Genomic DNA, 23,738 nt, shown 5'->3' with positions numbered 1-23,738 from the left:
AAAGCATTAATGCATTTATGTTTTATGTCCCAGATTTCCAAAACATAGGAATGGGTTCTTATGCTGACTGTGGTATGTATAGAACTCATGTATAGAGCTCCAGATACTCATCAATAAAAATTTTGCCTACCTTTTTGTAATGTTGTTTTATGTTAAAAATACCAGTTGCTAAACATTCCTTTATTCTACTAGAAAAGAAAAAGCCTGAAATACTTTCTTGCTTGAACATATTCTGCATCCAAATGCAGAAATAGCATTTGAATAGCAGTATTGGCCTTCTTCATTTATCCCTCCTTTTTCCAGAAAGTTTCATACTCAGTCCACAGTTTTAAATTTTTTTTTAAAATTTTTAATTGCTCTGGTCTTCCAGTATTTTCTTTGGTTGCAATTCCATGTTCAATGAATGCTCAGTACCATGGATCTGGCAGAACTGGTGTCCTTCAGCACAGATCACCATTTTCCATGTTTCCTTCTCTGAACGACTTAACAATGTTGGCAATTTTCTCACATGAAATAAAATAAACCCAGGAAGTGCCTTTAATTTTGAGTGCTGTTGGGTGAAAAGGGTTTTCAGCTCCTTGTAGAATGAAATTTGCACCTAACAGGCATACTCAATCATTTGAAATACAAATGTTCAGCCAGAAATTAATAAATTATCTGCATAGGAGTATAAACTGCAAAACAGAGCACTAGTGAACATCTACTCCTACAAGTACTTAAATATAAATGCAACCTAAAATCAGCAAACTCTGAATTTGCTGTTCTTTCAGAATACAGACAGCGTTGTTCCTACCTTTCAACTTAATACATATAAAACAATTTAATTATCATTACAATTACTAAAAGAGTATTGCTCTTGGTAAGAGTGGTCCACTGTGTGGTCACTGTAGCTTTCAATCTCACCCATCATCATTCACCTCTTCTCCATTTCTGTTTTTCTTTTGTCTTATGTGGCATGGAACAATCTTTCAAGAACTGCCCCGCTGTGAGTATCTGCAGAGTGCACTCTCATAAATTCAGTATTACCAAACAGCATGATCCCTACCGTAACATTTTTTTCTTTGCACATTTTGCATATATTTTTCAGGTTTCAGGCAACCTTTAAATCATTGCACCAACATGATGATTCAGAAAAGCCAAAGTATTCTCATATATTGCAAATGGTAAATAAGTGAAACTGTCAACACTTTATAGGAATTTTTTATCTCAGCGGACTAAAAACTAGTAAAATATAAACAATGTTACCAGCATTACAAACAAAATCTCTCTACTTCATGCTTTCAGTGAGGGGAATAATACCTGAAGTAAAACACAAACACAAATAAAATTTTCTTCCACCCCTTCCCAAAACACCAGATTTAACTTGCATACACAAGTATGCAAGAAGTTCTATTGATCTTCCCTTCCAGTAACTAAAAGTCAGAACCAGATATTCTCTATATTCCAAATGACAACCTATCAGTATAGCACATACATTAAAACCATCACTTTCATTACTGACACAATATAAATAATGCAAAAATCAGTAAAATGAGAAACCTGCTGCTCCATTATGATTTTTGTTATTTCTCTGCCAAGTCAGCACATTCTCAATCATCACATTTCTGGAAAATCACTGTTTCTTTATGCTGCTGTTTCCCTCAGCAGTTAAATGAAAATAATACTCATGAAACCTGTTGTCATTCTGTATTAAATCTCTATTAAGTATTTTGATAATCTCAAATGTAAGGTCTTCTATAAGAAGCATATACAGGGGTCATTTTTCTCTCCATATATGGTTCTGTTACTAAGTCTGCACTGCATATGAAGACACCAAAGCTTTCTAAAGATCATTTATCACAGCACAGTATACTACAACTGAAGTATTCCATTTATTTTAAATCAAGTTGTAGCACTAGTATAGTCTAGGGCTTTGTTTTGAAATTACATTGTGTCTTGCCTTCAATGGGTGACCAGGTCATAATCCTCCCACAGTAGTGGCTGGTGAGATTGCTTTAAATTAACAGACACTGCCAACACTGCCAACAATTACTTGAAAACAGATAGTCCTGTTAGAAAAAAGCCATGATCCAAATTCCACAATTTCTTTTTTTTCCCCCACCAAATCTGCTGAAGTTTTATTGATCTATTTATCCAACATTATTGTTAGCTGTACCTCTTTGCCCTTGATATAAATGAGAAAACTGGAAAATAAGACAACTACACTTATGAAACAGTGCAAAACAAAGACTGAACATTGATTTCAATGACAGAATTTTTTCCACATAATTCAAAACTACAGAGTGAGCATTTGGATTTTATATGCAGCAGCAGGTTTGATAGAATTCACTATGTTCTGTTTTATCTTTGTGGGTAAACTGTTCAGCTGCTTATTTTTGAGGAGAAAGATTAAAAAAACAGCACCAACCCCCACCATTAATCTCTAATTCTCTAATCACACAAAAGAAATACTCCATAACTTAACATTAGATAGCCATGCCTGAAGTTTCTCCCTTAGGAAAGCTATTTTCAGTTCTCTTGCTACATCAGATGGGACCAGCTTGCTGCCAAGAGCCTGTGTTCTTGGATGTGGCTGCAGTTCTTGAGGACGGATAAAGCCTCCTCAGCTGGAAAAACCTGGCTGCAGAAGGAACTATGAGAAGAAACACTGAGTGCTGCCCATCCTTGCTCTGAAATGTTCTGAAATTTTTCTTCTCATGTTTTTTTCCTGTGTTTGTTTTTGTTTTGTTGTTTTTTACTCTAACTCATGGTACTCATTTCATACCAAGAGCAGAAAAGGAGCCAAGGACTCCCTCAATCTGTCTACAGACTAGACAATTTCCAGTATTTTTTGTGGAAATAGCACAAATACCAGAATGGAGGAGAACATAGGAAAACAGGAGCTGCCCTTATCCTCTACTACATTTCTATTACTCCTGCACAATAACTGAATTTTTATTTGGGCACAATTTTTTTAAACTCTAGCTTAAGGCTGGCAGACAAACAACCAGAGGAAAGTAAGACTTTTGAGACCCTTAGTCTTTTATGGTTTTCTTTTAAAAATTGGCTGTGTAGTATTTGTCTCAATAACTATTTTTGACCCCATTCCTGCAGAAAGCTTGTGTCAGATGCAATAACTAGTATAAGAGGGACTAGACCCAACCAGAATTACTTTCACTATTTGCACACCCTGGGACAGAGTGTGAAGTTAGCTATGCCAGAGGGCTTCTCTCCAGGGTATGGCTTGATGCAACCTGTGTGCTGCCATCAGGTAGTGTCTGCACACAGAAACCCAGCTGGCATCTTCGAGCACAAGTGAGAGACACCTTTGCTGTTGAGGCTCTTGGTTCTTCATTTCAGGATGTAGATTATAAGAGCATCTGAGGAGTAACAGCTTGGAAAATGTGAAGGTGAAGGAAGACCTTCAAGGAATCTGTTCCAGAGCTTTGTTCATCCTTATTGGCCTTCTCTGCACTTTTCCAGCTCTGCTGCATGTCTTTGGTGTGGGAAGGAACTGAGCTGTGACAAGCTGTGATCTGACCTTGGGGACAGCCTGTCACAACAGCAACATCCCATCTCTGAGTCATAACATTTGGAGCGCGTGAATTTATGTGCCACATTAAGGTTGCATTTTGCCTACAAGCATCATTCGACATTTATCTACATTGAGTATCATTTGCAGATTTATTACCCAAGCATTTTTCCTTGTAAGGACCTTTTGTAGCTCCTTAGCTGGCCCTCTGAGGTTTAGTGGGGCATCGACAAACTTCTTGTTATGCAAACTTCAGCATTTGCCTCCTTTGCAGAACTGTTTACAAATACATAGAAAAGAACAGGTCCTGGCACAGATGTCACCTCATTTCACTGATTCCTGCTCTCTATTCCTTAGCCTCCCTGTCCATGCAAGTACTGCTTTCCCTGTACCTCTAAGGGATTAACTTTTCCTTACACAGATGAAAATGGTGTCCTTCCTACTAATGCTCACTTTACATGTGCCTACTCTTTTGTGTCTGTACACTAATGACAATTCAAGATCAAAGAAAAATTCCAATCAGTTGCAATGAACTGACTAGATTTCATATACTTTCCTAAACTGATGTACTTCCCAAAACAGCTTTGCTGGTTTGGCACACTGTGCCTACTGCTTTTAGGGAAGAGCTGTGTCCTGGTTTCAGATGGGATAGAGCTAGCTTTCTTCCTAGCAGCTGGTGCATTGCTATGTTTTGGATTCAGTGTGGCTCAGTAGTGCTTACCCTACGTCAAGGACATTTCAGAGAGGAGGCTCCATATCTGGCCCAAGAAATGTAATTTTTCCAGCTTTATAAGTTTTCTGAACATTTTTATTCACTCATTCTGTATGAAATGTTAAATTGAACTAGTGGTCTCAGAAAATAACAGAAAAAGGAGAGAAGCTAATTCAGCAGGAAGACTGAATCCTGACTTGTGAGATGTTTGTGATCCAACTCTGCTCTGGAAGTGTGTATTTTAAACTTTCCATACTACTTCATCTTTGAGGATGAAAGGATTTCAGTTTCAACAGCTTTCAACACACACCACTTTAAATGCACCAAAAATAATTTTTAAAAAATTAAAAACATACAAATGGAAAAAAAAAAGTCCCTTACAGTAAGAAACCTCCCACAACACTGAACTGAAATGACCAATATATATTTCTGTCTCCTCTATAGAGATTTCATTTGCTGTATTTTGCGAGCAACAAACTATTTTAAGCTTCTAAATTGCTGTATGATTCACACTGATGATAAAAGCCAGCAGAACACATTTGAACTTTGCACACATCCATCTCTCCTTGTTTTTAATGGTTTAGAACAGCCCTAATGTATTTACACAGGTTAGGCAGCTTAAAAGCTGGAACACAGGAAACCTTTGGGCTAAGCTCAATATGATTAAAGTTCACAGTAATGGATGAAAAGAAAAATCAGAACACACTACAGCAACAAAAAATTCTAAACAACTGTTTTGCAAACACTTTAAATTACAGAATTTTGTTGTTCAAAAAACAACTAAATACAATTTTCTCACTTATTAAAAATACTTTTATTACAAAATTTTCTTCATTTTTCAAAAGGCGGTTTGGCAAAAGGATTAAATATTACTTGTGGAATATGTCCTTATGTAGTAAATTTCATGCTTTAAAGTAACCCATACAGCTAACAATTCATCTTCTCCAGAAATGCACTTTACAAAGTGAAAGAAAAAATGAAGAAAATTAGAAACTCTCATTGTGCTCATGTTCTACAACTACAACTATAATATGACAAACATCTGTAATTGTATTTCAAGGAATTGAAACTAGAGATTTATCTACTTGGAGATCTGTAAAGATATTTTAAGTGGCCCAAGTAACACATACAAAATATTATGGTAACTCATCAAAAATACAGATAGCAGTTAGACAAGTTACCTTGAGGGTGGAAAAACAAAAGTCTTCTTCTTTTACAACTTCAATATTGATATTTCACTAAAAAAGGTTCTTTCTAAGATCATGAAATCTTTTGTAGCTTGAAAGGTTTCAGTCTCATGTATGCAATTCAGTTTAACTAATTCTTAAAATTCTTTAAGACCGTTTAAAAATAGTGAATGTTTTATAAAATATGTTTTAATTCACATTCTTTTTGTAAGGTCTTTTCTTCATTAGTTAATTACTCAAGACTAGGAAAAGGAGGTAATGAGCATCAGGCCTACATGCAGAGATATTTAACTTGGTAATATCAATTTCAATATTACAGGATCAATTAGGTTGGAAAAGACCTCTGAGATCATCAAGTCCAACCTGTGACTGAACACTACGTTGTCAACCAGACCATGGCACTGAGTGCCACATCCAGTCTTTCCTTAAACGCCTCCAGAGATGGTGACTCCACCACCTCCCTGGGCCTTCCAGTGTTTAATCACCTTTTCTGTGAAAAAGTTCTCCCCAGTGTTCAATATAAACCTACCCTGGCATGGCTTGAGGCCATGTCCTCTCTCCCTGTCACTGGTTGCCTTCGAGAAGAGACCAATTCCCTCCTGGCCACAACCTTCTTCCAGGCAGTTGCAGAGATGGTAAGATTTCCCCTGAGCCTCCTTTTCTCCAGGCTAACATCCCCAGCTCCCTCAACTGCTTCTCACAGGATTTGTTCTCCCCAGCTGACCCTTCACCGGCTCTGTCACCCTTCTCTAGACCCACTCGAGCACCTCAGTGTCCTACAGGAAGTGTATATTGTCAGTATGAGCTTCATTGTAGGTAAAGGATTATAGCTGGTTGGGAGCTCTCCCACTTTAAAGCAAAATTGTCATTTAAGGAAATGCAGGCATAACAACAGTGTGACAATTAGGTGTAAATCACATCTCAAAATCCCACTAAGTATCTGTAGTGACCTGTAGTTATTTGTAGTACCATAATAAAACATAATCATAATAAAATTAAATTCATCATAATAAAATTAAATTCATCATAATTAACTTACACTCTTAGTATGTAGTCTTCGTTTATTCAGACATAAAAAACCTTTCAAAACAAAAAAAGGAGGAAAGCAGGGGAACAACCTAATAAACTATACAAAGTCATACAGTTAGGGGATCATTAAGGCTCATTCTGCACTGTGACATCTGTGGCTCATTCGTTACTTAGGAAAGGGCCTGCTCGTGGCTAAAGGTGCTCACACACAAGACTGAACTGCTAGACAGGAACAAGTGCTAGCTTGCTGTATCAAATGATACTATAATTAACATTTATATTAATCCAGTCAGTATTTGGGTATGCAGAAAAAATTGGCAGGTTAGACTGTTTTGAAGGCAGGGAGGGAGCCAAGCATTGCACTCTGCTGCTGGTGTTTCTTTCGTCTAACTGAACAGTGCCAAATTCACAGTCCAAAGCAAATGTGTAGCTCAGCCAGTGACAATGCAGCCTTTTCCACAACATTTCATCAATATATTTGAATGTGCTTCACACAGAACTCCTTTGAAAGGACAATGGTACAGTGAGAGAAGCCCTTGTTTTTTGACCCAAATGATTCTGTAATGCTGCTTGCCAGTAAGTAGCTTGGCTTTGGTAGCAGACCTAAAAAAGCTTTCAAAAACTAAGCAGTTTTTCAAAAATAAGTCCAATTTAACCTATCAAAAAGTATATCTAGAATTGATTAGAGCACCTGCTTGTACGAGTACTTTCCACAAGCACTTGTTGGTTAGCAGAAACCAAGTGCCAGTGACACTGCCTTCTCCTATGCAGGAGACATCTTGGTCACTATCTGCCACCGAGGATAGCTAAGTCACTTCCAGCTTCTCCAAACTTCAGTCATCTAAGGTGGGATTCTCCAAATCAAGTGCACATCTCACAGGGCAAGTATTTTAGAAAACTTCACACAGGACAATATAGCCTGAGTACAAGAAAAGGGGAAAATGGGTTTATAATTCAAAACACAATACTTTAATCTTTGAAAAGCTCCAGTATTTGCACTTTTATGTTTGCGTCATATTTTATTTTGTGGGGAGAAGGGCTGCAGGGTCACACTGGCAACAATTAAAGAAAAAGTGAAAATTTCTTAGGACTGGTTGTGCCTTTCTGTTGGCTCTGAGCACACCAATGAACTGAAGGAACATCAAAGGGTACTCTGGGCATGTCAGTAATGGAGCAGCCCCGTAAGACACAGTGTTCCAGGTTCAGCTGATGCTTCCAGAATCTTTAACATGAAAGGCAACCTTTCATAATTCAACTTGACCATGCTACACCAGGGAAGAAACATACACATGCACTAATGTGCGTATGCTGACACACAGATGGAACAGTATGTCTGAACACAAGCTCCATTCAGATATGAGAGTGTGGGTGGCCATTTCGGAGTTTCCCATGGCAACAATTAGTTATGGGCCCACATTAGCACAAGTCCTTGCCTGTTGGAAGAAAAGCATAGTTTCTGCAAGTATGCAGATTTATGCAGAAAACAAATATGCACTGGACGACACTTCAGTGTTTTCTCTGCTTGTGGGTAGTGTCCCTTACCTCCTGACAAGTACATAGCCACCTTTCCCTGCCTTGGCAGAGGAGGCAGCCTGCCAGCTTCATGAGTACTGGAAGAGGAGATACTATTTTCTATCATTTTGCTCTGCAGTTAATGCGATGCTGTTGACAGAGGATATTGCACAACCTCAGCAATTTCATTCACCATAATATCTCATAAACTCAAACAGATTAAGAAGTTTATCCTTAAAGCACATTCTCACTTTTAAGCTAGGGAGCCAGGACACAGATATTAATCAATTTTCCAAGGACATGGACGAATTTCTATGGCACAGCCAGATGCTGAAAGCTTGTTTCAGACCAGTATCGTTATTACAGAACTATTGCTTTCTGGAAACACAGGGATTTTGCCTTCTTTAGGACAAGTAAATGGCTTTGGAAGCTCACCTGCTCCTGCCAACATGCCTCAGCCTTATCTGAAGAGCTCAGATTATTGCCACCTCTTTGCCTTTCTCCTCAAACCAACAATAGGTATGTCTGCCAGTGACAATTCAGGCAAATGTTTCCCTCCAGGAACGCAAAAAAATGAAAATGGTAATTTCACACCAATCATGTGGGAATCCCCTATGAATAATAAAACTCAACTAACCCCCCCATCTCACTCATGTCTTAGCACTGAAATAAACAGTTGGGAACTCAGAACAACCTGAACCTCCTAGAGACATATCTACCCTGTAGCCATCTCAAATATGGAATAACTTGTATTGCTTACCTAAGACTTGCCCTGATTAAAAGGAAGTAAGTTTCATTTTTATGCATTTCTTAAAAAAATCGTGTCTTTCTAACATGCTGCATTTAAATGCTATGGTGCATTAACAACCAGGAAATGCTGTGAGACTTCCCGACATATACAAGTCACAGCAGCTTTACCTCTGGTAATGATATGATGGATTCAGGGCTTTTCTAAAAGTAATTTGTTAGAAGACTATAGCAGCTTTTCATAAACTACAGCTGAATGCATGATGGGATTCCCACAACAATTAGAACAACACACAGAGACCGCTTCTCTTTATACCAAGGAGTCCTACCAATGCAAGCCATACGGTATTTTTACCAGTCCCCACCTGTGTTCCTAAACAGGGTTAAGATCCACATACTAAGGCTAATATTCTGTTTTCTTTAGGGATAGCTAAGACTTTGGGAAAAACAATGCTGTTTCTAGAAAGCCAGTGCTTATATAGAGGTATCTTGGGATTACTGGAACTGTTAATTGTATTTCACACATCTTTGCAAGTTGCTGAGATGTGAAGTCCATGAAGTGTGAAGCACTGACATGGTCATAAACTCATGTGTCTTGAGAAATTTCCAGGGGGTATAAAGAAATTAAATAGCAAGGCTTTAACTGTTGACACTTCTCTAAAACAGAACAAAACACAGCCTTAAGAAAAAAATGCTCTTTTGGGTTTAAAAAACTGGGAAAAAAAATGACATTGAATTCTCATGGTAACATGCTTTCATAACTGAAAAACAACATTTAACAATAATTTATAATCAAGTCTTCTGTTACAATGCTGGACAACACAGACCAAACGCTAACTCTGATAGATGTTATCCTTTCAGTCCTTCCTGTAACTAACCCTGCTACTTAGGACTATTAGCTAGAAAAACTGGTGTAGTAGAATAGCAGCACTGCTGCACTGAGGGGATAAGATAACATGTCAGATTGGGAGCTCTGCAAGGAGAATATAGTTATTTTGAGATGGTCAGGACTTCTGGAAAGAAACCCTCACCTCCTGCAGAAAACCAACTGGAAGCAGTCACTCACTTATCTCAAGAAAACATTCACAAGGTTGTACCACATGCAAACGTGCCAGATTCTGTAACGCACGTTCCTCATGGTAAAAAACCAAATATTTCTTGACTCAGGGAGGAATAAAAAGGACAAACCAGAGAAAAATCTACTTTAAACTATGAACAGTGTTCATAGTCTTGGAAAACTACAAAATATCAGCTGCATGTTTTGGGCCACCACATGAAATTCTGACAGCTTTGTCTCTGTTACCTCTCTTAACATGATGCTCTGTCAGGAGGGTTTTTGCAATATTATTGCAAGTATTTTTGTAGACAAGGATTTAACTCTACTTAACTGGCTTGGCCAGGAATAGGAGGTTTAACCGAGTCAGCTGTGACAGCTGGATAGCCTGAAGAGCTCCCAGTGCATCCTTTCAAGAACAAAATCTTGCCCTCTACATCTGTAAAGTATGGCATCATCCAGCCAGGACTTTAATTGAGTTCTGAAGGTCCCTAGGTGTGTTGAAAGGCATGTGACAAGAGTACAAGGAGATACCTTGGGTTTTTCTGATAAACTTCTACAGCTTCCTATTGTGCAATTGCTATGGAATCAGAAAGGAAAGATAATAAATTATTGATCTCACATCCATTTCACTACTTGTGGAGCTGCCTTAGATGCTTCTCTTTTAACTGCAAAGTGGCTTAATAGATCTTCACAGCATGAAGGCTGAGCTCTGCAGCCAGGTGGAGATATCCTTGGGTAACAGGGCAATTTTACACAGGACAGTCACAGTCAAAGCTAACTCAACAAGTTAGCAAGACCAAACATCCTCTACAAATCCACTGAAGAATACACTGTAGAATGAAACAGCTCACTAGAAAATAAATTATGTTGTTTTTATATACACAAGCCAGCATTTCTGACATTTTTCACCAGTGTTTTATACCCCCCTTTTAATAAACCACTCACATTTCCTTTGCCCTGTGAAATAAATGGGCTTAATTAAGTGGTGGAGAATAATCAGACCAGTGACTTACACTTCTCGACACCTCACTGGGATGAATCCCCAATATCACATAGATTGTGACAGAAAATACTTATGTGTTATACTCCACCCTCAACTATTTCTGGTGCAGGAGCCCTCTAAAAGAGACACCAAGAACTTGAAAAGGCATTTATTTTCCTTGCCAAACCATGAACCACTAATAATTTCCATTCCTTTAATAATTACTTTTAACTTCCAGAAAAACACTTTGCTGCAAGGGGATATATACAAGGATTAAAACAGATGGTTTGAATTAAAACCTATACAACAGTAGCTATAGTTGACATCAGCATTTTTACTGAAGTAATTACATTGGCTATTAACTACTTGATCCCTAACAGCAGATAATAAATAGACCATGTTAACACTTATAGTTATTTCCTACATTTCCTTCCTTAACACTTGCAGTTTTCCTGTTAAACTATCACATTATTCTTTGTTTGATGTTTCAGCAATGAGGAGACCAGACACAAATTCAAAGGGCATAATGACATTCTTTTGCTTGTACACGTTTTTTGTTGATGGTTTAATATTTATTAAATACTATCTGTTTTTCCTGTTATACAGTAAGCATAGGTAGCAAACACAAAGTGCTTTTCAAAACAACACAATGCACATGGTGTCTGCCTGCCAGGCACATAATTGGTCTTGCTATTTTGTCTTTACAAAGTGAAAAACAGAGGAGGGTTCTAGCAGATAGGGATTCAAGGTTAAATTCTCGATCCAAGTCAGTTTTCAAATTTGCTTCTGAAGTTTCTGTCAGCCTTTAAGCCAAGACTACACATTTCTAGGGGACTAATAAATAAACAAAATCCCAGACCAAATACAAAATAAACATACTTCCTTTCAGCATGTTTCTCTGAATATGCTCAGGGTACAGTTTGGGATAGCTGACAGAAGACATGCTTCTTGGTCTGGGTGAGTCTCTGGAGTTTCCCCGGGCATCCCCCACTGCACCATTCCAGCAGTGCCGTGCCGAGTGTTTGCGCACACAGCTGTGGGGCTCCAGCAGCCCCCACTCACACCCTTCCCTGTCACTCCCTTGGTGCCCTACAGAACTGCACTGCTTTCCGTCCCATCCTGCCACACACCTCTCCCGGCAGAACAAATCTTGATTTAATTCCTCCATGTACAATCTATAGACAAGAGACACCCTTGGATGTGGGAGCTCATTTGCTCCTCTTTTCCCCTTTTGATTAATTTTTTTAATCTATACAAGCCCTTCGATTTTATCCCTGGCATTTTTTAAAGGACCCTTTGCTTACACTGCTTTATCAAAGGCTCTCACAAAACCCACAATGCAGGGAGTGAACAACTGTCTCTCTCCCTGACCAACTTAATGAGAAAGAAACACAGGACCAGGACTGCATTGGCAATATGCGTGCCTCTTTAGATAGTCCACCAACTTTATCAGCCTACATTATGGCTATTCAACACCCCTTTGCAGCAAATGACTTAGTAGAAGACATTTAATTATCTGTTAAAAAACCCCCCTGTACTTCTACAAAAAGAAAATCTTCACTGCATTATGCAGGAAGAATTCTAAGTCCCTAGCAGCATGACAATCTGTTAGATGTTCTGAAGAAAACTGACCATTGGTGTTACTACTTGATTTCAGAGCATGCTTCTACAAAGGCCAAGAATAGCAAGCAAAGTAGAGAAACCTTTATCTTAAGTAACAGGACTTATTCCAGCTTTAGAAGATAGAGAGTCCTACTGGTAGTTTGCAGCTCTGCCTCTCACCTACTGCATCATTCTTCCATAGTTCATTCCGGGCACCTCTCCAGTAGTACAGAAGGGAAAGAGATTATGCCAAGTACTTTTATTCTCCAAGGGGAACCTTGCCAGAAACTTGTTGTGGAGGGTCACACCATGGCCAAGCTCCCCAACTGTATCTCATTCCCATTCCCCTTTCCATCCTCAGAAGTTGTTAATCACCTGGGTACCAGTTTAGTGTGCTGGAGTGTAACAAGGAAGACTGGGGCAGTTGCCAGGGTTGGGAACAGGAAACTGGGAGAATCTCTGGAGCCTAATTGACCAAAAATTCTTCAAGGCTGGAATTAAGTACCCTTCAGATGGTGGCTCCAGTTCCAAAACTACCAAACTGTGCTCAAAGTTATGCTGCAATGCTGAGAATCATCTGGTTCTGCTGCAGGTGGTGGCCAGTGCAAAGCTTTAAAAGTCATTCTGTGTGACTCAAGAATGGCATCTTGTGAACTCCTGCTCTATAATGCTTCTTGTTCACTTCTGATCCCTTGGAACAGTTGAGGAGAACACTCAGTTGTGCCAAAATATTGCTGAGGTGCACACAATACTCCCTCATTTATACTGGTAGAAACCAGGTCTGTTCAATTACAGCTCTCCAAATTCCAGTCACACTTTTGCTCAGTTTCCAGTACAATCCCCACTGTCACTTCTGAAGAACACAGCATAGAAAGGGAATGTGCAACACTGCAAACAGTCTACTGGTTCTACAAATCTCTTCTCTTTTAAATCAGGCAGTGCAAGTTACTGCACAATAACTGCATCACTGTTTAAATTAATGAAAAAGTCACCCCTTCTCTGAGCATTCCATTATATGCTATGAATATGCAGCAAATAGAGGTTCTTTTTCCTGTTTGAGTTGGATGGTATTGAAAGAAATTTGCTCTATGTGTACTTTACTGTATGGAATGATTCATTACAACTCATGTAATCTGCTTTTATAATATAGAAGTGTTTATTTGCTAGAGCTACTTTTCCTTCCCCTGGTGCGGATTTAGTTTTGCATTGATTTGGCTAGTGCAGTACACACTGTTTCACTAATTCACATTAAATACACAACTACATTTAAAATACAAAGTGGAGTTAAAGTAAAGACTGTAATTAGGAATTTTCTCACTTGTTAGTTTCTTAGATAGTGGTAACAAACTGCTGTGTATGGTTTTGCATAATTTCTATCATCCAATCTTCCTCCCATAAATACACAGGCTTCACTGCATGTGTGGGCAAAAGTTCGTATTTCAAACCGGCCTCACTCCTCTGAAAGCAAGCCACAAGTGGCCACCATCAGTCAGTGGTTCTGGGTGCAGCTCCATCCTGGTAGAGGAGGAGCAGTTCTGGTTCACAGGAGGACCAGTGTGTGTTGGTGGCTAGGCTGCAGTCTGTAAGTCTGCCTGGGAGAGCAAAGATCTGCTGGGATCACAATCTTTCCCACTGGGAGGGAGAAAGACTGACCTCTCCTTTTGACAAAACCAGGCACTAACCACTGATGAGTTGCTAATTCTCACAAGTTGCCTCAAAATTCAGCAATCAGAGGACAGCAAATTGGCAAGTCTGTATTTAACAAAGAACATATGATGGCAACAAAAGAGCAATGAAGGAAATACACACAATAGCAGGAATATTAAGGATGACAGAGATAACTGGATGGGGAAACTTTGGCATGTACATTATTTTACAGGGTGTCTGACTGAAGCTGATTGTCCATGAAGTGTTTTTGGCAGGCTTGCAGGTGAAGATATTCAAAGGCTTGAAAATCTTCAGTAGATGTTGGAGTCACAGATGTGGTTTGGAGGACAAGACAAAGGAGACTAGTTTCTGCACCCCAGGTTAGCATTTAAATTATTGGATCTACTCAGATACAAGCCTAAACACAGACATTTAGGGGCACAAATACCTTAAAATGTGTTTATTTTTTGAGTTTTCTTATCAAATATAGCCCTGTCTGCAATTAATTTTCAGCATGTGTTTTCCATGTTTAGAAATCCCAAATAATTTTCTGTTAAAGACAGACAGGCAAAGTGAAATCCTTTCTTCTCCATGAGATATTGTCACACAGGCCCAGACAAATGGTTTATCTAAAATATATACTACTTGGTAGGAAGCAAGAGCAGTAAAAGCAACTCAGAAGTGCACTTCCTTGGCCTTCCCTTGGATTTTTCTGCTAGACATCAAAGCCATCCTTAATCCCAATGGAAAGTGATGATGGAAATACTATTTTTCTCTCTGCCAAAATGAATCTTCTCTTCAGCTGAAATGGTTTAGCCAGATCACAGTGGTATAACTTACGCTTCCCTGTGCCAAGCTTTCTGATTCTGGCTCTTGGAATGTGTCTGTAGCAATTTCTTCTGCATAATGGAACACATTTCTAGCTCAGAAATACTTAAACTTCAGGAAATAAGGCAACTATTCTAAAGGCTTTGTTTTGAGGTGGAAGTTTTAAACCTGCCTTCTCAACAGTTTTGCCCCCATCCACGTACACCAGGATGCACCACACTGATCAGGGTTTTCAGCTTCTCAGATTTTACTGCCAGCTCTGCTTGGACTTGTGTTCCATATCTAGCTGCATATAATTGAGAAAACAGGCAAAACAGAGAAAGGCCATAGCAAAGATGAACCAACTAGAAGAACTGAGAAGAGAAAATGACCACCATGAATGAATGACTACCAACTATATTATGTCACTACTGTTTACCAAGAGAAGGCAAGAATGTTTGCAGCTTAAGCTAAGGAAGAGTCTGTCCTTTTGCTCCTTCCTAACAAGATTAGGATTGTAATATACACAAATATGTCTAGTCTTCATGATTATCAAAGAAGTTATTAAAAATAAAAAATACCTGAGAAATGGTTTGTCACTGCACTGACTGCATCTATAAAATTTGAGTTCACCTAAATCACAAAACATGTTTATAGACAAGACCGTTTTTCTGAAAAGTTCAGGCCAAGCAAGGAAGTCCCTGGTACCTCCCGACTCCATGAACTGATGGATGAATTTCCCTTTCCTAGGAGAGAATATGCTGCCATTCAAAGGCCCCTTCTGCTTATTCTAATTCTAATAATTCCTTCACATGGCACAAAAGTCTTTAAACAACATGTCTGCTACTAAACTCCATGGAGATGGCAAGACCCAACTGCTTTCTCTCAATCCAGTGAGAAGACCCCTCACCTTGAGAGCAGCAGAAAACCTACAGTGGGTGGCTGAGCAGCTATGACACTACCCAGAAGAAAGCACACAGAATTATGCACATTGAAACAAGGCAGCTGCAAGGAAGAGGCTCAGTTCAAAATGAAGACACCTAAATTTAGCTCTCTTTATGCCACATAGGGCAAAATGCAGTTGCCTAAACGTGTAGCTATCTCAGACTGCCCAGGATACTCTGCCTGCCTTCCAGCTTCTGCTTTAAAGGCACAGGTGTGTTATCTGCAAGTTTTATGGAGATTTTTTGAGTACCTAGAGGATATCCCTGTGATTAATATTATTCTTAGGTGTCCAAGCTCCCAATAGTCATTAGAGAGTTAGTCAAAATAGGCCCTGGAACAAAGAGTAGCCAATAGAGTTGATTTAATTGCCTGAAAAGAGATGGTCAAATACATATCAAATACTGGCCTTATGGTTTTTCACAGAGCTCTTTAAGCTTCTGACCATTCCAGAAAGATGCAGATGTCCTGCAGGTGCTCTGGTATCACCAGGAGCCCTGCACAGAAGTCTTGGCTACTCAGGCATGTCTTTAATGACACTGAAGCCCTATGCATGCGTTATGGATTCAGACTCCAGCTCTGCAAGTGGAGCACTGATACCCAGTGCACAGATATAGTTAGATGGTTTGTCATGAATATATAGTGCACACAAAGCATAAAGTACAACAATAGACACCAGTAAAACAAAAGGACATCATGATGGAAATGAAAATTTGATTGGATTTGTTTTAGAAAGAAAAATAACTTATTCTATTTCTTACATAAAAGTTATGCAAATAGAATATTTGAGCATAGCAGATTCATCGAATAATTTTAAAAGTTGTAATGGAAAAAGATAAATACATTTTTCAAATCTGATTAGATAAAATGAACAATAATTTAGAGCTTGTAGCTCTTAAAATTGTCATTGTACAAAACCAGTTCACACAAAATTATTTTTCTTGTGCTATCATTAAATATGAATGCCTCTCTAAACCTGTTTCAGAGGACGACTTAACATAACTCTAATAGTCTGGAATGAACTTTGATCTATCATAAAAATACAGTAAAAGACATTTCGCACTTTTTTTCACTGGGAAGAAATTAATTTTGGAACTTCTTGAACTTATGTATTGTTTTACTAACTGGGACTAATTCCCAGTTTATTCCTCTATGTCCTTATGTGAGCTACACTCATCAGTTGTAGAGAAGGAACAAGCAAACAATATTACAACTTTCATTTTGCTTCCTGAACATATTTCAGTCTGTGTCTGGAGCAAATCCCTTCAACTGCTTCTGATGTCAGCAGGTATAGTGACCAAAATACCTTGGTGAATTCTGGATATGTATTTGAAACATCACAGTTACATTACTGTAAAATCTCAAACACAAACTGTGTATTTGTACACAAATATAAGCTTTTTTTTTTTTTCCCTTGAAATACAATTAATACTGCACAGATGTAGGAGATCTGCTTATGAGGCAGCACTCTTTCTTGTTTATGTACCTAATTAACTAAATTAAACTAAAATTTCAAAATCACACAATTCCCCATCTTCAAAGCAATCTAAATTCTCAGAAGCCTAATTCTGCTGACAAAAATGTCTTAATCAGCTGTGAAAATGGGCCCTGTGCTTTCTAATCCTGAAGGCACAAAATCCATTTACCTATGGTAATTATGCACCTGTTAGAAATTACCTTCCTGTTGTTGTGGCCTTTACTTTCTTTCTACCCCTGCCTCTGTTCTGCCCTTGTCATTGTACATCAGGCAGCTACAGGCATGGACAGCACATGGGTCAGCAACCCTGGTAAAGGGCTGAAAGTCCCAGACCTGCTCAGCCCTGAATTACAGTCAAAGACCTGGGGCAGTGGACATGCTTGATCACTTTGAACATCACCCTCTCAGAGACAGTGGGCACCGCTATCACTTCATGCTACCTGCAGTCTCAGTTTAGGGAACTGGCAAGCCAGCCTCTTTGCAAGAGGAGAGCATGAAAAACAAGCTAAACCAATAGAAAGCCTCCAGCAGAACTGGCTACCAGCCTGGAGACAGCAAATAGGTGACTAAATGTCCAGTATCTGGTCTCAACTGTTGTGCAGTTGCCTGGCCAACTGCTGGCTTCCCACCCTTGATCCCACCAGAAGGAAACATGTATGGGGTTTCACTCTGTCAAGGTTGGATCTGGCTTCATGGCACTAAGCCAGCCCCAAGCACTCTCTTGTAAGGCTGATCTTAAGCTTTGTTTACTTTCAAGACACAAAAGCATCCCATGTACAAGTCTATATTACACTGGTTCAGTACTGGGCTTTGGTACAAGACTACCCAGCATATGTAATTTTTATTTCTTCTGCTGCCAGAAGAAATAGAACTACTGACGTGAATTTTTTAGGGAACTATGACACCATAGATCCAATCCCCAGGCAACATATCAGATATGGTACAAGTACAGAGCACATTTAATTAAGTTTATACAGAGGTGTCAGCAAGACTGTGCTGGGCAGAGCCCTTTAAGATTGTCAGGATTCATCACCTGAGTGGGGCTGGATACTCATGAGAACTTTTGCAGATGTGAGCACACTCACATGGAAGAAAAAAAGAACAAAACATGCAATAAACAGATCTTGTCTAATACTCTGTCCTAAATCACAAAAGAACAGCAAATGGATGTTCTTTTATGCTGTTATCTCAAATACCCATGTTCAATTTATACTTCCTTCTCTGACATTCTCAACTGAGCATGTGCCCAACTCAGAATTAATGCGTTAAAGCATTAGAAGCAATTTAGTCATTAGCAATCACTAAACAAAGTGATTCCATTCACATACACAATCTTTAATAGTACAACAAATCAGGACATAAATATTTAGTACTGTGTCTTGTATATAAACACAGAAACAACCAAAATATTCTTATTTTTTTTCTGAAGGTAATCTAATGGAAGTTACTGTTTCATCAGTATAGACAAAGTCGCACAAAGATGATGCTGTGGTCAAGTTTTATTTGTAACACAGACTATTACTGCAGTTAGGACATGTGGACCACAGCTCATCTGCCAAGGATCATATAATCTTCATGCGCTGTTAAAACTCAAGAGAAAAATCAGTTGGTCCAGTAGACTGCCCTGGGGATTATTTTTGAGTTGAATGAATTTACTGTAAAATGCAGACATGGCAGGGGAAAGGATCAAGTCAGGACACATTAATTTTTGTTCTACTGACCATTTTGTAGTGGCAATGAAGAGAAGCTGGTACATCTATATATTTCATAAATGTTAAAGAAAAAGCCTTAACTAGCAGTCTTATAGATTCTTTTCCTGGTAACACAGAGGACAAGCATTTGAGACACATACATAGAAGTAAGTAAACAGAAACTTGTGTTTTCTCCATCCAAACCTGTTTGCTAATAAACAGAATCAACTTTATAGAAGAATTGCCTGAGAACCGATCACCTGAGTTTTAATTATTTCTTATTTCACCTTAATGTCTCCATTAACATCAAAGTCACATCCCATATGCCTCTCCAGTGCTTCAGCATATACAAGATACCTAGAAATTCAAAGTATGCAACTCCAAGAAAATACAGAACTGCATCAGTACAAAGAACTATGGTTATACCTTTAAAATGTAGGCCAGTTATGACTACAGGCAACTATGTCATAACCTTTTGGCTTAGTATCATATTCTAAAACTAGCACTAGAAAGGCTAATGAAACATGTCTTGCAATTCTATATACGTTTAATTTGCACTCAGTAACACAAAAGAATGGAGCTAAAGAAAAAAATTGAGAGATGTCAGAAATTTACATTGACAGTTGTATCACTTTATTTAGAGTTTGCTATGAAAGCTGTTTTCATTCCACTTTTAATAAAATTTCTAGACAAACTGCCCCTTCTGACTTGCTCTGCTAATACAGATTTTGGTTAGGAAGTCAGGAGGGGCACCTGTTTACAGAGCTGCAGCTGCTCTGTAACTTTGGGAGAAGCAGTGACACGTCTGCATAAAATTACTTATTATGGAAAACTGTTACTGCTGTCTGTTCTGAAGACCAGAACAGCACAGAGTTGACCAGCTTGAGCTGCACTTCTTTACATAATTAGATCACAGCAAGCATAAGCAGATAATCTGACACAATATGCAAGTCCCATTGGAGTTCACGGGTTTTGCTAAATGACTTAAAGACCAGTCCCAGCTGGCTGGTCGAGGGTACACATTCTTTTGAAATCCCAGAGTCCCTACTCAAGAATTACTAAATTTATTTCTTATTAATCTTGTTCATATTGGCCTGAGATTTAAAGCATACAGTCTTTAAATGTTTCCTCTGTATGTTCAAATAGTCCTATACTTTACGTATGAATATAATAAAAGACTTGTTTGAGAAAAAAACACTAGTTCATATAAAAAAAAAATGAACCTCATACAATTCTTTCATAACTTCAATACCCACTCAAAGAAAATCCAGATTTATCCATCTTGCTTACACATCATAAACTGTCTGCAAAATTCGCCTTCATTCGGCAACATGTCCCAATCTCATCCACTATGTCTACAAAAAGATTAACTGATGCATTTTTCACATTACATACATGGGTTACTGCAATCAAGAAAGTTGCACGAAAAATTCAATATAAAAATAGTGTTTATATAAATCTACATATATATATATATATACACGCACACACACACACACAAAGGCATAGAAAGGCATCATAAAACTTACCATCACTTGCAGAAAGTGAGTCATTTGCACAGATCAGTGCCAAAGTAAACAGCAGATGCCGAAGATCCATACTTCTGACTCTGTCGTAACAAAAGACAGCAAGAGAGTTTCTTTATAAGCAAATACTGCTAATATGATATGACATTTAAGATATCATCTAGTTTTATTGAATTTCTGATTGGATTTAAACCAGAAGTATATTTAGTTTATGGTTCATTGCCTCATAAAGTAATACATCATCTTGCAGTCTAGAACAGATAGTAAATACTGTATTTACAAGAGAGCTGGCTTATGTGTCTTTAGTTCATTAAATAGAGGGTGGAAAAATCATGTATTGCCAATTGATAGACTGCATCCACAAATGACTTTACAACCTCCAAGAATGCAAACCTTTACAATCCTAGCATAAACCAACAAAGCCTTTACAATTTCCCCAAAAAAAGCACACTCTTCATTTTCCTTAATTCACTTGAGCCTCATTTTTGCTTAGTTTACTTCACACATCATACAACCCCATTGCACAACCCAGTTTTGAGACACTACTTTGCTCCTGCCATTATCACCAGCATCTGGTAACAACAGTGAAGGGCAACAGCTGCTCTGTGCTGGACCTGCAGACTGCGCAGAGTTCTGCACAAAACTGTACCTTGCAAAAAACCCAGAACCTCATGAGGTGTCCATACAGAAGTATGGGGAAAGCATCCATACCATGGATTGTGACCTGACCATTTATAGCCACAGAGATTACCAGAGACCTTCAAAACTAAAGCTACAACACACATGCTAAAATGAGCATGGATGGTTGGACAAGTCAGGCAGCAGTGTTTTGTTCTGTGGCACCAAACTACCACGATACACCGACACCCCGCTCAGAGAGGCAGAGAGAGAAAATAAGAGCTCGACCTTCATATTTGACTGTAAATTGGTTTGACAGACCTTGATTCTACACTAGACTGTTTTCAATTAGAGATTTTCTTTAGGTGACAGCAGATTAAATCACAAACATTAAATCCAAACAACCAAGCCCACAAGCAAGTAACAATTTCTAAGTGGGTGTTATCAAGTAACAACAATTCATGCTATCAAATCTGGGTGTCAGAAACTAGTCAGTTTCTTAGTACAGTTATCAAAGTTTGAATTAGGTTAAAAACCATAAGACACAAGAATGCAGAATATGTAAAGCTATAGTAATGCCAAATTTAAAAGGTAATACTCTCAATTTTCTTACACTAAGAGAACAGAATGAATCACACTACAGAAAAAAGCCAAAACTATTTCCAACTGCATATTTCTCATCCATGCTGTACAGTACAAAACTTGAAAATTAGAAGGTATTTTCTCACATCCTCATTAATGCAACTGCTCAATAATTCTCAGGTTAAAGGCTCAGTATAAAAGGCATTTAGTCAAACTGCTCTGGACTGGCAGAACCTCAGCCAGACCTGCAAAGGCAAGCCAGGAAATGCTCCCCACTGCACACACATCAGGACAAGGATGCCCAGCAGCACCACCCGGACAAGCCTGGGCCAGCCTGAGTGGGCATGGGGCTGCTACACAAGGAGAATAGCTGTAGGAGCTCTGTGGACTTGCCAGGCACCAGCAGGACTTTTCTCTGGCCAAGCAGACATGGGTCACTCCAAATAGGACTCCCTTGTTCTCAGTGGACTGGGAGTAAAGAAGGGGTACAGAAGTGCTTTAGTGAGGACTTGGGCAGTGTGGGAGTGAGACAGCTTGGGGAGCAGGACCAGGAGAAGTAACAGCAACTGTTGGAATGTACAGACCTGGGACAAAGTTAATAAAGCAAATGACAGATCAACTCTCAGAAGAGAAGATATACTGCCACAGTACAAGGTTCATCCAAGATCAGCCATATTTTCAGGTAGCTCAATTGGTCCCCCTGCTTCATCTGTACTCTTGTTTAAAGGATTCTTATTATCTCTTATTAATAAACGTTCTACAAAAATGTGCCCCTGTGTTTGTCCATTCCTTCCTTACACTATTTCTACCCCATCAGTCTCTTCTCCCCTTCAGCTCTTCCACTTTCTCCCTAAGTGGAGATTTTCTCTTTTACAGGCCTGAGCACAATGTCACTTTATTTACGACTCTCCTGTTCTCTTCCGGAACAGTAGCCTGGCATCCCATGCTGCCTTCCTATTCACGCTTTCCTGTTCTCCCCCATCCACCAGCCCATCTCCCAACCACTCTTTTCCAAGCCTTTCTACTTCTTCCTGCCTAGTAACAGCCACAAGAGAAGGCCAAACCCTCAGAGGAATACTCCCATGAGAACAAATGTGATCAGAATCCATCATTCAGGGCACATAGTTTCATTTTTCATAACCACACCGAAAACTCTGGTGGGACCAGGGTTGGTGCCCACATGCAGCTGTCACAGCATGGCTATCCTCTCCATCCCTGCACGCCTGACTGGTGGCCATCTCAGCATCCTTCCAAAATGAGTGGTTTGACAGCTGAAGCACTAACCCAGGAGCCTGGAAACATCACAGAGGTCAACAAACACTGCACTTCAGTAAGGTCATGTTATTGCAGATGAAAACAATCCCCTTCCAGTACTGCTGTTCCTCTTGCACTGGCAGACTTGTTTACATAGCTGCAACACAGTGAACTCCATCAGGAAATTGTTCCAGTTAAAATGAATCCATAAATATTCATTGTAATGAACCTGTTTGCAGACAGGTTTTATTAGGACTCCACAAAGACACAGCCCAGGAGCAGAGCCGGGGCAGAACATGGGAGTGAGCAGTCAGGGTGGAGGGGAAACCACAGCCACAGCCACCCTCCAGCAGCAGCTATTACTTGTTTAAGAGTAATTATACAATTATTGGGAAATTCCCTGCTCAGCCACAGACCTTGACTAAAACAACCAGCTCTCTGAAACCGGGCATAGGATTAATTCGCATTCCTAAACCTCAGAGGCGATCAAAATTGCTCCTTCATCCCTTGCTCTTTTGCCAGTAAAATGCAGTATAGAAACAAATGATGCTTCTTCAGCAAACTCTCACAAATGCCAGAATCTCAGTGAGACAAAACAACCCTGCCTCTGCTCTGCCTAAAACCACACAGGGTATCCCACTGAGTTATCCATTCAGACAAGTTGTGTCTGTGAAAAACATCCAGTTGGTATACTCTGAACATACCCAATATGGACAGGACTGTGCTCAAAACCAGTAACTTCTCTCATCCGAAAATACGGATGCATCATGCTCCACCCTTTGTCCAACAGCCTCTGTAAAGGACAAGTTGTGCTATCTCCTTGGAGCTGCAACCCAGAGCCCTTGGGACAGGGCT

The 23,738-nt window shown here is 39.2% G+C and overlaps 1 protein-coding gene across 4 annotated transcripts in view; it reads right to left on the bottom strand.

The window, feature by feature from the left end:
- The window catches only part of GHR (growth hormone receptor), a 149,422-nt gene that overhangs the window by 42,976 nt on the left and 82,708 nt on the right, over window positions 1-23,738 (bottom strand). For all 4 annotated transcript variants that reach the window (XM_069002442.1, XM_069002444.1, XM_069002441.1 and 1 more), the window contains exon 3: window positions 20,433-20,512. In XM_069002442.1, the coding sequence (XP_068858543.1) occupies window positions 20,433-20,502 (70 nt within the window). In that variant the 5' untranslated portion in view covers window positions 20,503-20,512. The remainder of the gene's footprint in view (window positions 1-20,432; window positions 20,513-23,738) is intronic.

The sequence above is a fragment of the Aphelocoma coerulescens genome (assembly GCF_041296385.1).
Source record: "Aphelocoma coerulescens isolate FSJ_1873_10779 chromosome Z unlocalized genomic scaffold, UR_Acoe_1.0 ChrZ, whole genome shotgun sequence".
In the NCBI taxonomy this organism is placed as follows: Eukaryota; Metazoa; Chordata; class Aves; order Passeriformes; family Corvidae; genus Aphelocoma; species Aphelocoma coerulescens.
The sequence above is the reverse complement of the archived record's forward strand: the minus strand, read 5'-3'. Positions and strand labels throughout refer to the sequence as shown.